Genomic DNA, 13,481 nt, shown 5'->3' on the forward strand with positions numbered 1-13,481 from the left:
ACCGAGTTCCTACTCAAAGTATATAAAATGATGAACGGTGGTTACAGCTGCACAACAGCATACACGTATCTAATGCCACTGAATTATACAGCTAACAATAATTAAGATACGTTTATGAAAACTGTCAACAGAATAAATCCTAAGATAAAAGTGTTTTCACAAGAAAAAACCATTTTATTTTTAAAATTTTGTATCTATGAGGGGACGGATGTTCACTAAACTCATCGTGGTAATCACTTCTTGATGTATGTAAGCCAAATCACTATTCTATGCACCTTAAATTTATACAGTTCTGTAGGTTAATTACACCTCAAGAAAACTAGAAGAAAAAAGGAGAGAAAAATGATAAAAATGAAGGAGTCTCTTTTTTTTCTCAAAAAAAAAGTTGATAGTAAACTTTATGTTATTAATATATATATTTTACCACCAAAAAAATCGAGGTTAAAAAAAAGCAGATATGTTTAAGAGAAGGAAAACAAGACACAGATGTCAAACTTCTTCCTGATTCCACCACTCCTCCAGGAACCACCCGATTTCTTGTGACGCTTCTCTAAGGAGTCGAGCAGTCAGGCTCTGGTTTAACACCTCATTCACTTCTGCTATAACCCTCCATGGGAATGGTTCCAAAAAGGCTCACCCAACCTTCATCTTGATGCCTCTGAATAATAGACAACCACTCCACCTTTTTTGAGATGCATTAAAAAAAAATTTTTTTTGAGATTTCATTTCTTTTGTTGTTCTCTACCCTAATGATTGCTCTTTTCAATTTCCTTTGCTAGCTTCCCTAACAGGCTTTTAAATGTTTAAGTGCACAGAACCAAAACTTCTCTTTTCCATTTAAACTCCCTTCATACTTGATCCCTGGTTTTAAACACCTGACACTGCTGACTCCCAACTGTTTATACCCAGCTTTACCCTCATATACTTCAGATTTACGAAAGCATTCAACTGCCTATAAGATATTTTACTAGATCTAGCAGACATCTCAAACCAAACATGGTTTGTAAAAAATTCCTGACATGATGCCCCTATGGCCCACCATCCCATACCTGCTGCTTCCTATTTAACTTGCATCTCAATTAATGATACCACCAGTCACTAAGTTGCTTAGACCAAACACTTAAACATCATTCTTAGTTTTTCTCTTTTCCTAAACCCTTTCTTACCAGGTTTGTGGGAAAAAACTGAGCCCTCGTGGTTTAAAATATCCACTGTACGTAACAGATGAACTTCTCTCCTGTGTATCTAGAGTAGCACTAGTTATATATGATCCTTGGGACACTTAAAAAAAGACTGGAACCTCAGTAAAGGAAGGCTGCTAGACTATGAGCAAGTCCACCTACTCAGTGCAGAAACTCCAGAATAAGTCACAGTATTTCATACAAGCTATTGTTATAGGTTGCAAACTGGTCTCACAACTTCCACTCTCAATCCTTCTCAGACCCTCTCCACACAGCAAAGCAATCTTTGTTTTAGAAGTATATTAGATCATAAACACCCCTCTGATTTTTATTGTCTAGAGACTTCCCCCCAAAATCAGAATAAAGCTCAAACTGCTTATTGAGGTCTTATAAGACCCACGTGATCTAATAGAGAAGGGAAACAGCTACCCACTCCAGTATTCTTGCCTGGGAAATCCCACAGAGGAGCCTGGCGGGCTACAATCCATGGGGTCGCAAAGTGTCAAGGCACAACTTAGCGACTGAGCCCGCGCCTGATTCAGATCCTGTCTCTCTAACGTATCTCCTGTTCCCCTCGCTTCTGCTTAGTTCACCATGTTCAGCCAAACTGGCCTTCCTTCAGCCTTCAGACATGAAGAGTGAATCCTGATAGTGACTTTGCATTTTCCGTTCTCTTTACCCTGAAAAAGGCTTCCCCCAGACCTCCGCACAGCTAGCTCCCCACTCCTCAACCTTCAGGTATCAGTTCAACGCTTGCCTCCTGAGGGACTTTCTTTCACTTGCTCTGCCCACCCGACTCCTCTGCTGTGGACTTCACAGGACTTTTTTTATCTACTGAAATAATCTTTACCTGTCTACACATTTTAATGTCCAATTCCTATCACATGAGTAATGCATGCAGGATTCATGAGAGTAAAGATTTTCTCTTATTTATTGCCCAGTACAGAATAAGCAATCAAGAAATGTTAACTCTGCTATATAGCAGAAAATATACAAAGTCAGTTTTGGATGGAAGAAAAAGCTGTAGGTATTTGTAGTCCTAAGTAACACTGAGGGAGATATTTAAATATTATTATTCTGAAAATAACCTCTCCCTGAGTTTCCCAAATGACATATGGAGAAATAAAACTAAGAGGATCTTTTTCACTTACAGTTTCGTATGTAACAACTGGCAACTGAGGACTTTGCCAAGAGCTCCATTCCCAATTCCTGTAACCTGCTGGAGTTTTCGGTCCCACATGCGGCCAGAGCTGCCTGGTCAGCAGAAAGGAGGCTTGCTGGCATGTCTCCAGATGCAGCACTGTTGCTTTTTATTTCTGAAAGTGTGTTCTTTATATCAGTTTTACATCGAACTTCAGCCATTTGAGTTTTGAGTCTTTTCAGCATCTTTAAATCAGAGGGAACTCGCCACATTGCCTGCTGCTTCCTTTGGTCTTTATCTTTTCGAGAATACGATGCTGCAGAGAGGAAGTAACAAGTCATGTTAACACAGACCTTAACATTCATGAAACCATTCTGTACTGTGCATACAGGCAAATCTGAGGTGCAAGTCAATGAAGCTCTTTAGGTGGTACCAACATTAAAAGCATGTATTAAATTCAACTAATGAAAACAGATACAAGTGTCATAACTCTATTCACACCTACGAAGTTAAAATCTGGGTCACATTTAGTTGTTGTTCATTCAGTCTTGTCCAGCTCCCTGCGACCCCATGGACTGCAGCACAGCAGGCCTCCCTGTCCATCACCAACTCCCGGAGTTTACTCAAACTCATGTCCATCAAGTTGGTGATGCCATCCAACCATCTCATCCTCTGTCGTCCCCTTCTCCTTCCACTTTCAATCTTTCCCAGTATCAGGATCTTTTCCAACGAGTTGGCTCTTCCAATCCGGTGGCCAAAGTACTGGAGCTTCAGCTTCAGCATCAGTCCTTCCAGTGAATATTCAGGGTTGATCTCCTGTAGGACTGACTGGTTGGATCTCCTTGCAGTCCAAGAGACTCTCAAGAATCTTCTCCAACACCACAGCTCAAAAGCATCAATTCTTTGGCACTCAGCTTTCTTTATAGTCCAACTCTCACATCCATACATGACTACTGGAAAACCATAGTTCAGACTACACATATCTTTGTTGGCAAAGTGATGTCTTTGCTTTCTAAATATACTATCTAGATTTGTCAAAGCTTTACTTCCAAGGAGTGTCTTTTAATTCCATGGCTGCAGTCACTGTCTGTACTGATTTTGAAGCCCAAGAAAATAAAATCTGTTTCTATTTTTTGCCTATCTATTTGCCATGAAGTGATGGAATCAGATGCCACGATCTTAGTTTTAAGCCAGTTTTTTCACTCTCTTCTATCATCCTCATCAAGAGGCTCTTTAGTTCCTCTTCACTTTCTGCCAGTAGAGTGGTATCATCTGCATATCCATAGTTATTGATATTTCCCCCAGCAATCTTGATTCCAGCTTGTGAGTCATCCAGTTTGGCAATGCACATGAAGTTTGGCAATGCATTCTGCATATAAGTTAAATAAGCAGGGTGACAATATACACCCATGACATACTCTTTCCCAATTTGGAACCAGTCTGTTGTTTCATATCCAGTTCTAACTGTTGCTTCCTGACCTGCATACAGGTTTCTCAGGAGGCAGGTAAGGTAATCTGGTATACCTATCTCCTGAAGAACTTTGCACAGTTTGTTGTGATCCACACAGCGAAAGGCTTTAGCCTACTCAATGAAGCAGAAGGAGATGGCTAACAAACACATGAAAAGATGCTCAACATCACTCATTATCAGACAAATGCAAATCAAAACCACAATGAGGTACCATTTCACACCAGTCAGAATGGCTGAAATCCAAAAGTCTACAAGCAATAAATGCTGGAGAGGGTGTGGAGAAAAGGGAACCCTCTTACACTGTTGGTGGGAATGCAAACTAGTACAGCCACTATGGAGAACAGTGTGGAGATTCCTTAAAAAGCTGGAAATAGAACTGCCTTATGACCCAGCAAGCCCACTGCTGGGCATACACACTGAGGAAACCAGAACTGAAAGAGACACGTGTACCCCAATGTTTATCGCAGCACTGTTTATAATATCCAGGACATGGAAGCAACCTACATGTCCATCGGCAGACTAATGGATAAGAAAGCTGTGGTGCATATACATAATGGAGTATTACTCAGCCATTAAAAAGAATACATTTGAATCCGTTCTAATGAGGTGGATGAAACTGGAGCCTATTATACAGAGTGATGTAAGCCAGAAAGAAAAACACCAGTACAGTATACTAATGCATATGTATGGAATTTAGAAAGATGGTAACGATAACCCTGTATGCGAGACAGCAAAAGAGACACAGATGTATAGAACAGTCTTTTGGACTCTGTGGTAGAGGGAGAGGGTGGGATGATTTGGGAGAATGGCATTGAAATGTACAATATCATATATGAAACGAATTGCCAGTCCAGGTTTGATGCATGATACTGGGTGCTTGGGGCCGGTGCACTGGGACGACCCAGAGGGATGGTATGGGGAGGGGGGAAGGAGGGGGATTCAGGATGGGGAGCACGTGTATACCTGTGGCAGATTCATGTTGATGTATGGCAAAACCAATACAATATTGTAAAGTAATTAACCTCCAATTAAAATAAATTTATATTAAAAAAATGAAGCAGAAGTAGATGTTTTAATGGAATTCTCTTGCTTTTTTTATGATTGAATAGATGTTGGCAATTTGATTTCTGGTTCCCCTGCCTTTGATCTCTGGTTCCATCCTGTACATCTGGAACTTCTTGGTTCATGTATTGTTGAAGACTACCTTGAAGAACTTTGAGCATTACCTTGCTAGCAAGTGAAATGAGTGCAACTGTATGGTAGTTTGAACATTCTTTGGCATTGCCTTTCTTTGGGATTGGAATGAAAACTGATCTTTTCCAGTCCGGTGGCCTCTGTTGAGTTTTCCAAATTTGCTGGCATATTGAGTGCAGCACTTTGTCAGTATCATCTTTTAGAATTTGAAATAGTTCAACTGGAATTCTATCACCTCCACTAGCTTTGTTTGTAGTAATGCTTCCTAAGGCCAACTTGCCTTCACATTCCAGGATGTCTGAAACTAGGTGAGTGACCACACCATCATGGTTATCTGGGTCATTAAGGCCTTTTCTGTATAGATCTTCTGTGTATTCTTGCCACCTCCTCTTAATCTCGTCTGCTTCTGTTAGGTCCTTGCCATTTCTGTTCTTCATCTGTGCCCATCTTTGCATAACATTTTCCCTTGGGATCTCTAATTTTCTTGAAGAGATCTGTAGTCTTTCCCATTCTATTGTTTTTCTCTATTTCTTCACATTATAATTACTCAAATCTGAATTATACATTTAACTCTAAAAAATTTAAAAGCTGCCACACTGCCTTTGTTTTCTTCTTTATATTTATTCACTTTTCTCAAAATTTCAATACTATGTCCACAATTTAAAAAAAAAAACAAAAAACAGAAAAAGCATAAACCTAAAAGCCAAACACTCAGTCAAATATGTTATACACAGTATAGGAAATATACAGTCTAACTCATTTTACAAAGGTAATTTACTGAACTGTAATCCAATGCAGATGCAGCTGTTAAGTGCCACGGAATATCATTAAAAATTACTTCCCTGTCACTTGAGGCTTTGCAGTCATTAAACTAACAATACTTTGTTTCTTCTAAGAGAAAGTAGTTGAAGTTTTTAACTTCTTTTCCCCAACTCAAATATTAAAAAGAGAGAAACAAGCAAGGAAAAACACACAATTTCTATGCAGGAGAGAAAGGAAGTAGGGATTCTGGAAATCAAAGAACATTATGACTGACTCAAAGCAAGAAGAAATCAAGTTCCTTACCCCAAAAAACACCCCCTAAACTCCTTAAGAGGTACCCTAACTAGACAGAGGAACAAGTCCTTTCCTAGCAAGAATGACAGCAGACCCTGCTCACACACTGCAACAACCTATGCCATACGAGAGGGAAAAGGCAGACACCACAGTGTATTCAACAGCCACTCCCTCATTTCTACCATGCCCGCAGAACCCAGACTGTGTTTAGGTGTTAGGCAGGCCAGCACTGCTCAGGGCAGTGAGAGGTGTCCTTTGCTTGGCCCCAGAGGGTATGAGCCTACGACTGGTCTAAGCTTATTCCTCTTGGAGCATTTAGAGTGGGCACGTGACTAAGAATTTCAGCCAAAGTTGCGGGGAGGGGAGAGAGAGCCTCCATTCTGACTGGGAGATTTTATTATGTTGGGGATACAGCTAAAAGTAGAGGAGCCTGAATTCAAACCAAGGAGTCTGCCTCCAGAGTCTTAATAACTTTGTGATCTTAATAACTTTGCTCTCCAGCATCACAGGAATAGGTCTTTTACATCCCATCTTTCCCTTCCTGCTAGTGACACATTCCTGTGAATAAATGATGTCTGAAACTGTGGCAGTCATCTTAACGCCATGCCAGAAGAGGCAAGAGAACTGCAGGAAGCCCGTCCCTTGCCCTGCCTTTAAAACCTGATGCACACAGAGCCACTAACCTTCAAATGTAATATGTATAACGAAGTGCCTTTATTACTATTAGTTAAGCCACGATTAGCATGGTTTTGCTACTTGCAGTTGAAAGCATTCACAACAGACTATTAGGAGAGATGTTAGAAACCCAGGATTTGGTCTCAGATCAACCATTTAATTGCTGTAACTTTCTTTAAATCTTCCAACTTCTGAGTCCATTTATTTATTTGTGAAATGAAGACAATAATATATATTGTAACAGGGCTGTCCTGAGGCTCAGGAGATCCAATGTCTATGAAAGCACTAAAGTATCACGGCAGTTTTTAAAACTCAAATCAGATGTTACATTCCTGCTTAGAATCACTGAGGAAACGTCAGTAGAGCACAGAGGCCCGGCATGATCTGACGCCACCCCCACTTCTGCGGCTTTCCCCTCTGCCTCCCGGTGGCTCGGTGCCCCCAGTCCTGCAGCTCTGCCCTGCAGCCATGCTCTGTCCTCACCCTTTACACACATCCTCTTCCCTCTGCTCTCGATGCCAACTCAAACTTACCAGGTCTGATCGGAAATGTCTCCTTCTTCAAGCACCTAAACCCACCAATTGCTCCCCTCCTTTCAAATCAATTCTTACCGAATTTTGTAGAGCACATTATATTACAGAAAGGAAGACAGACAAGTAGAATGTGAATAACTTAGAGGCTGAGATTACATGGCACAAAATACTCAAAATGTTTTGCTAAATAAAATCTTTGTGGCTGTCATCTCCCACCCTACATCTACCTGGACTTAAATAAGAAAACGTGTATTAATCCACATGGTTTAGTTTATTATTACTAGAAACTGACAAGAATTTTTCAGAAGAAAGAAGCCCAAATGGGAAAATACAAAATAGATTTAAACAAACCTCCATTACCTGATAATCAGTCAATAAACAATTACTGCTACTGCTGCTGCTAAGTCACTTCAGTCGTGTCCGACTCTGTGTGACCCCATAGACGGCAGCCCACCAGGCTCCCCCGTCCCTGGGATTCTCCAGGCAAGAACACTGGAGTGGGTTGCATGTTTGTTTCAAATGCTAAGCACTGGGCTAGGCAGGGGATACAAGAGTGAACAGGACAAACACCCAGTCTTTGCCCTCACAAAGCTCACAGTCCAGCTGAGAAAAAATGAAAATCCATTCTAGGACTGTGTGGTAAGTGCCAAGGCAGGAGAGCGTAAAAGTGTTATGGAATCTTGTACCACGGGAACCTGACAAGGATACTCACCGCACTGAGGAGGAGAGGGCTTTCTGAATCTGTCAAGTTATAGGTTAAGAATTAAGAGGCTCATCTATGACACTCCCTCACCTCTTCCAAGAAGGACAGGTATCCACAGCTCTTCCTCCAGACTTCAGTGTCTGTCCCTGTCACCCCCCTTATGATAATCTAAGCCACTTAAGAGTGCTCTGTTGTTGTTTAGTTACTAAGTTGTGTCCGACTCTTTTGCGACTGCAGAGCGCCAGGCTCTCTGTCCAAGGGATTTCCTAGGCAAGAGTACTGGAGTGGGCTACCATTTCCTCCTCCAGGGGATCTTCTCGATTCAGGATCGAACTCACCTCCTGTGTTGGTGGGTGGATTCTTTACCACTGAGCCATCTGGGAAGTCCTCTTTACCATATTACAATTAGTTGACAAGCCCCATAAGCTCTACCTCCACAAGCATAACTCTGCTCTAAGTAAACTACTTCTCCATTGCTCCCTAGAGGTTTAAAAGAATTTTTATAATGTCAAAAAATCCTGAAGATCTTACCCCAGCTCCACACATCATAATGACTGAGAAAATACACAGAAATGTATCAATCTGTCCTCTTATACTGGGAATGACAAATAAACATCTACAACTATATCCTGATTAAATTTTCCTTTCTGATCATTTTCTTAACACTGCAAGCTTTCTAAAATATAGTTTGAATCAAACTATTCCTAAACTGAAACAATGGTTACCCACTGTTCACTACAAATAAATTCCTCAGGCAAGCCTTTCACAGAACAGATCCAACTTGCCTTTCTATTTACCACAGCGCATACCTCAAAATCAGGTTCAGCCACACTATCAGCTGTTCATACCCTGATGCCCCTTATGATGTCCCTTTTATGAAACAGTGGTTAAGAACAAAAACCTAGAGTGAGCCTGATACATGATAGTCATTCACCATGAACTCTATGCCAACAAATTTGATAACCTAGATGTAACAGACCAACTCGTTGAAAAGCAATCTGCCAAACTCACAGAAGAAAAAACAGACTATATGAATAGGCCTGTATATATTAAAGAAATTCAGTCAGTAATGATACCTTTCCAAAACAGAAAGCATCTGGCCCGAATGGATCCACTGGTGAAGTCTACCAAACATTTAAAGAGGAAACTGTAAAATTCCCTACAGTCTCCACAAGAAGCAGAGGGAATACTTTTTTACTGAATCTGTGAGACCAGCATTACTCTAATATCAAAGTCAGACAGACATTACAAGAAAACTACAGACCAGTATCTCTGACAAACACAGATACCAAAAACCCTCAATAAAATATTAGCAGACTGAATTAAACAATAAATTTAAAAAACCATACATGACAACCAAATGGGATTTATCCCAGGTATGCAAGGCTTGTTCAGTATTCAAAAATCACTTAATGTAATCTATTTACATCATATCAGTAGATGCAAAAAAAAAAAAGCTTTTCACAAAATCCATCAACCATTCACAATAAAACCTCAGAATAGAGGAGAACTTTCTCAACTTGATAAAAGAGTATCTATGGAAAACTCACAGCTAGAATATACTTTCTGGTGAGAAACTTAAACGCTTTCCCATCAAGATCAGGGACACCTTTCCGCCACTCCTTTCCGATTGCTACCGAAGTTCTCGCTAATGCGATAAGACAAGAAAAGGAAATGAAAGTACACAGATTGAGAAGGAAAAAATACACAAAGAATACAAAATGAACACTGAAATTCAAGCAAGCATTTTAATAAAAAGAAACCTGGATCTTTCTGCAACGTCAGCCTTAAACATCCTCTCACAGAAAGGTTGTTTTTCACTTGGCTTCCGTGACTCTTTCCTCTCTCCTCTCCCAAGGCTCCTCATCTGGCTCATCTCCCACACACGCAGCAACAGATGGTCACCATAACTATCTCCCTAGCCCTTTTAAAGGATCTCTTGAAACTCATTCTTCTGCAATCTTACTCCCTTCATTTTAATTACTCAGCATCACCTCTCGGCAGATAACTGCCTGTATTTCAGTCTTAATTTTTACCTATCTGCTGAACATCTCTACTGTGATATCCCACTGGTATGTCAAACTCAATATGCTTAAATCCAAACCTTGTTCTTCCTCTCTCTTTCATACCCCATCCTCCTTGTCACTGACTTTTTAATCATTTTGATCTAAAACTCAATTCATTTATATTATCCATTTTAATAGAAAACTTTCAGAGAAGAGAGATCTTATTCTGTTTATGTAGTTTACATTCTTTTCTCTGACACTGAATTTTTCAAAAACAGGATTTTACTTGTCTATAAAATATGCTATTCCTTGAACAACTGTAATTTTTCAACCATAATTGTATTGTTAGATATTTTCAAAGAACTCTGGTTGTTTTCTCTTTGGAATATACTCCTAAAAATGAAGTTACAGGATTAAAGGATAGAGGTATTTTACATCTACTACAAAATTTTCCTTCAAAAAGGTTAAAACAACGTATACATCCACCTGGAGATCCAGAACTTACTTGTTTCACTAAGTCTTTGCAAACAACAATGGTTATAATTTAAGCAAAATCTTTGCTAATAAGTTTTTTTTAAAAGGGTATTTGTTTGTTGATCACAAGAACTATGTGTAATTTAAATTTTCTCTTTATAATTTTCTACATTTTAACTTTCTACAATAAAAATGCCTCAGAAAGAAATCATATACAATGTGATAAGTGTTATTTTATAAGAGCATAATACAAAATGTACTTGAATGACAGAAAAAGGCAACTGTTTCTTAACCTGATTGGAGACAGTCTTTCAAACTGAGGACCCAGGCTTTCAGGAAGTATACTTTAGGAACAAAGAGAACTAAATAATCCAAGTTCTGATCTATCTTCCACTAGAGCAGCTCTATTTCTCTGTTTTCTACACTGAGGCTCTGCCTTAAACTCTACTTGAAAAGTGAGTTCTGCTGCTATAAAGAAGCATCAAAGTCACTGTTCTAAATCACTGATTTTGTAAAGTACTACTTTTTTTTTTTTTTAGGAAGGTAGGAAAAATGTTCAGTTTATTCTAGAAAGCTTTCCAACAAAAATGGTTTCAAAGTATGCCATTTAAAAGTAAACGTCTAGCACTTCCCTGGTGGCACAGTGGCTAGGAATCCGCCTGCCAATGCAGAAGACATGGGTTTAACTCCTGGTTTGGGAGGATTCCACAGGCTGTGGAGCAACTGAGCCCGCACGCCACACTACTGAGCCTGCTTGCTGCAACTACTGAAGCCTGTGTGCCTACAACCTGTGCACCACAACTAGAGAGTAGCCTCCACTCTCTGCAACTAGAAAGTAGCCCCTGATGTCCACAACTAGAGAAAGCCTGCACACAGCAACAAAGATCCAACACAACCAAACTATAAAAACAGAGTTAACAGGTGTAAGTTTAAAAAAGAGAAAAGCCTGTGTCTAAAGTTTAAAAAGCCCACATTTGACTATACATCTAAATTTGTGTCAGTTATACATCATATTACAGTAACACAAATGTAGTTTTTCTAACAAATAATTTTTAAAAAATACTGCTGCTAACTGGTATACATTTTTAGGCTACTGAACATCAAAGCATGAGTAAACCTCCTTTTTCTATTTTTAATTAACACACAGTCCCACTTAGACATCAGGGTACTCATGAGGCCTGAGAAACTCTAAGTCCATTCCCAAAAAGGACAACTGTAATTCACATGGATCAAACTGCCCAGCAGTCACAATCTAAAAAGGCAAATCATTTAAGAACCTTCTTACAGGTACTTTGACATTATTTTTGTACAAAATGCCTTTGAACAATAACAAAAAACTGATTTAATTGATATATTTTTATAAAATACAGTGAAAAATCAATTTGTGACAGAAACATACCATGTTCCAACACTTAAGATATCTGAATTTAAAGTCAAGAATTCTTCTGGAGAAGCACAAAAAAAAGGAAAATTACTGTTCATATTTTACCTGTGGGCTGAAGTGAAGCAGGGGGCCGAGGCTGTAAGCCCCACAAATTTTCCATACTGCTCCGGTCCTTAAGGTCCAAGAGATGTATTAAAATTAAAGGGTCGATGTCTAATAAACTACTGGCGGCAGCAGAGCACAAGTGTGCTCGTCGTGACATTCTGCTGCTGGCACCCACATAGCCATGGTCACCCCCTGCAACAGAGAGACACAGAGAATGAGAGCTACCTGTAACTGGAAAAATCCAACTGGACTTAAAAGAAAAAAGTGAACTGGCTAATGTTGTTTGAATACTTGTCTATGGGCCCATCTGTTAGAAGCTGGTGTTCATGATGAGAAGCACAAAGAAACCATATCGCCAGAGAAGTGTACAAAGAACAGTGAATGACCACTGGCCTCATTACTCCTCAAAATTCAGGAGTTACCCACAACCCCATTCTACATGCATGCTCAGTCACATCAGACTCTTCACGATTCCATGGACTATAGCCTGCCAGGAGCCTCTGTCCATGAAAATTTTCAGGCAAGAATACTGGATACTGGAGTAGGTTGCTATTTCCTCCTTCAGGGGAATCTTCCTGACCCAGGGATCAAACCCATGTCTCTTGCATCTCCTGCATTGGCAGCTGGATTCTTTACCATTATCACCACCTGGGAAGCCCTATCCTAAATTCCAGAAATAAAAAGGTGAGAGCATGTACAATATATACAATTGGGGGATGAGGGTTAAGGAAAAGGAGAATGTATTTCATAACCCAGTGGTCTTGGAGGAAAGTCAAGCCCCCTGGTATAACAGATTCCAAGGATCTAGACACCAAAATGGAATCTTCTGCAGGTCTAGAACAGTAAAATACTCAGGTCATGACTGTCTGGCAAGACATTTTTTCTAGTTTGATTAAATACTAAAGTACAATTTGAATATTTCAGACTTAACCTGTTAATGACTGATAAATAATATGACATCTGAGAACATGGTCATTCTGTATTACCCATATTGAACTAAAAAAGCTCCTTAACCCAAGGAAACCATCTGACTTTTCTCCAGTGCCTAGTACAACGCCTAGCAAGTATTAGGTATGGAAATGTTGGTTAAAACTGACCTCCTTAAATAAAGTTATTTAAATATATTCTTTAAAAAAAACCACAACATTGAAAAATGTTACATGTGAAGTCTTAAAGTAGATAATATAAAAATAACATGAAGTAATCAGGTCCCAACTATTCATGAGGCTATTTCTAAAGAGATGGAGATGGATGGGGGGTACTTAGGAGAAAAGTTTATTATTCAGAAGCTTCAGGCCAGTTATTTACTTATATGTTTTTCATCTACATTCACATCCTCGCATCCTTACCTTCTACTTGTTTGTTCTTCCTCTTCTAAGGATTAGCTCATTGCCAATTTCTCTTTTAGCCTCTGTACATGCCACTGCAACTCCTATTATTTGTTTTTCTTTTTTTTTGGAACTCCTACTTTAAAAGACAGAAAACTACTCCCTCTCCCCCTTGAAACTGTTCCTTAGCTCTTTTCCTTTACTAGGAAGTTCCTAAATCAGGCTGCATA

The 13,481-nt window shown here is 39.5% G+C and overlaps 1 protein-coding gene across 1 annotated transcript in view; it reads right to left on the reverse strand.

Annotated features, from left to right (window-relative positions):
• Positions 1 to 13,481, reverse strand: part of TRIM37 (tripartite motif containing 37) — a 131,042-nt gene that overhangs the window by 22,557 nt on the left and 95,004 nt on the right. The window contains exons 19-20 of the mRNA XM_052658014.1: positions 11,924 to 12,115; positions 2,333 to 2,638 (exon numbers count right to left, since the gene is read on the reverse strand). Coding sequence (XP_052513974.1) covers positions 2,333 to 2,638; positions 11,924 to 12,115 — 498 coding nt within the window. The remainder of the gene's footprint in view (positions 1 to 2,332; positions 2,639 to 11,923; positions 12,116 to 13,481) is intronic.

The sequence above is a fragment of the Budorcas taxicolor genome, chromosome 19, assembly GCF_023091745.1.
Source record: "Budorcas taxicolor isolate Tak-1 chromosome 19, Takin1.1, whole genome shotgun sequence".
NCBI lineage: Eukaryota > Metazoa > Chordata > Mammalia > Artiodactyla > Bovidae > Budorcas > Budorcas taxicolor.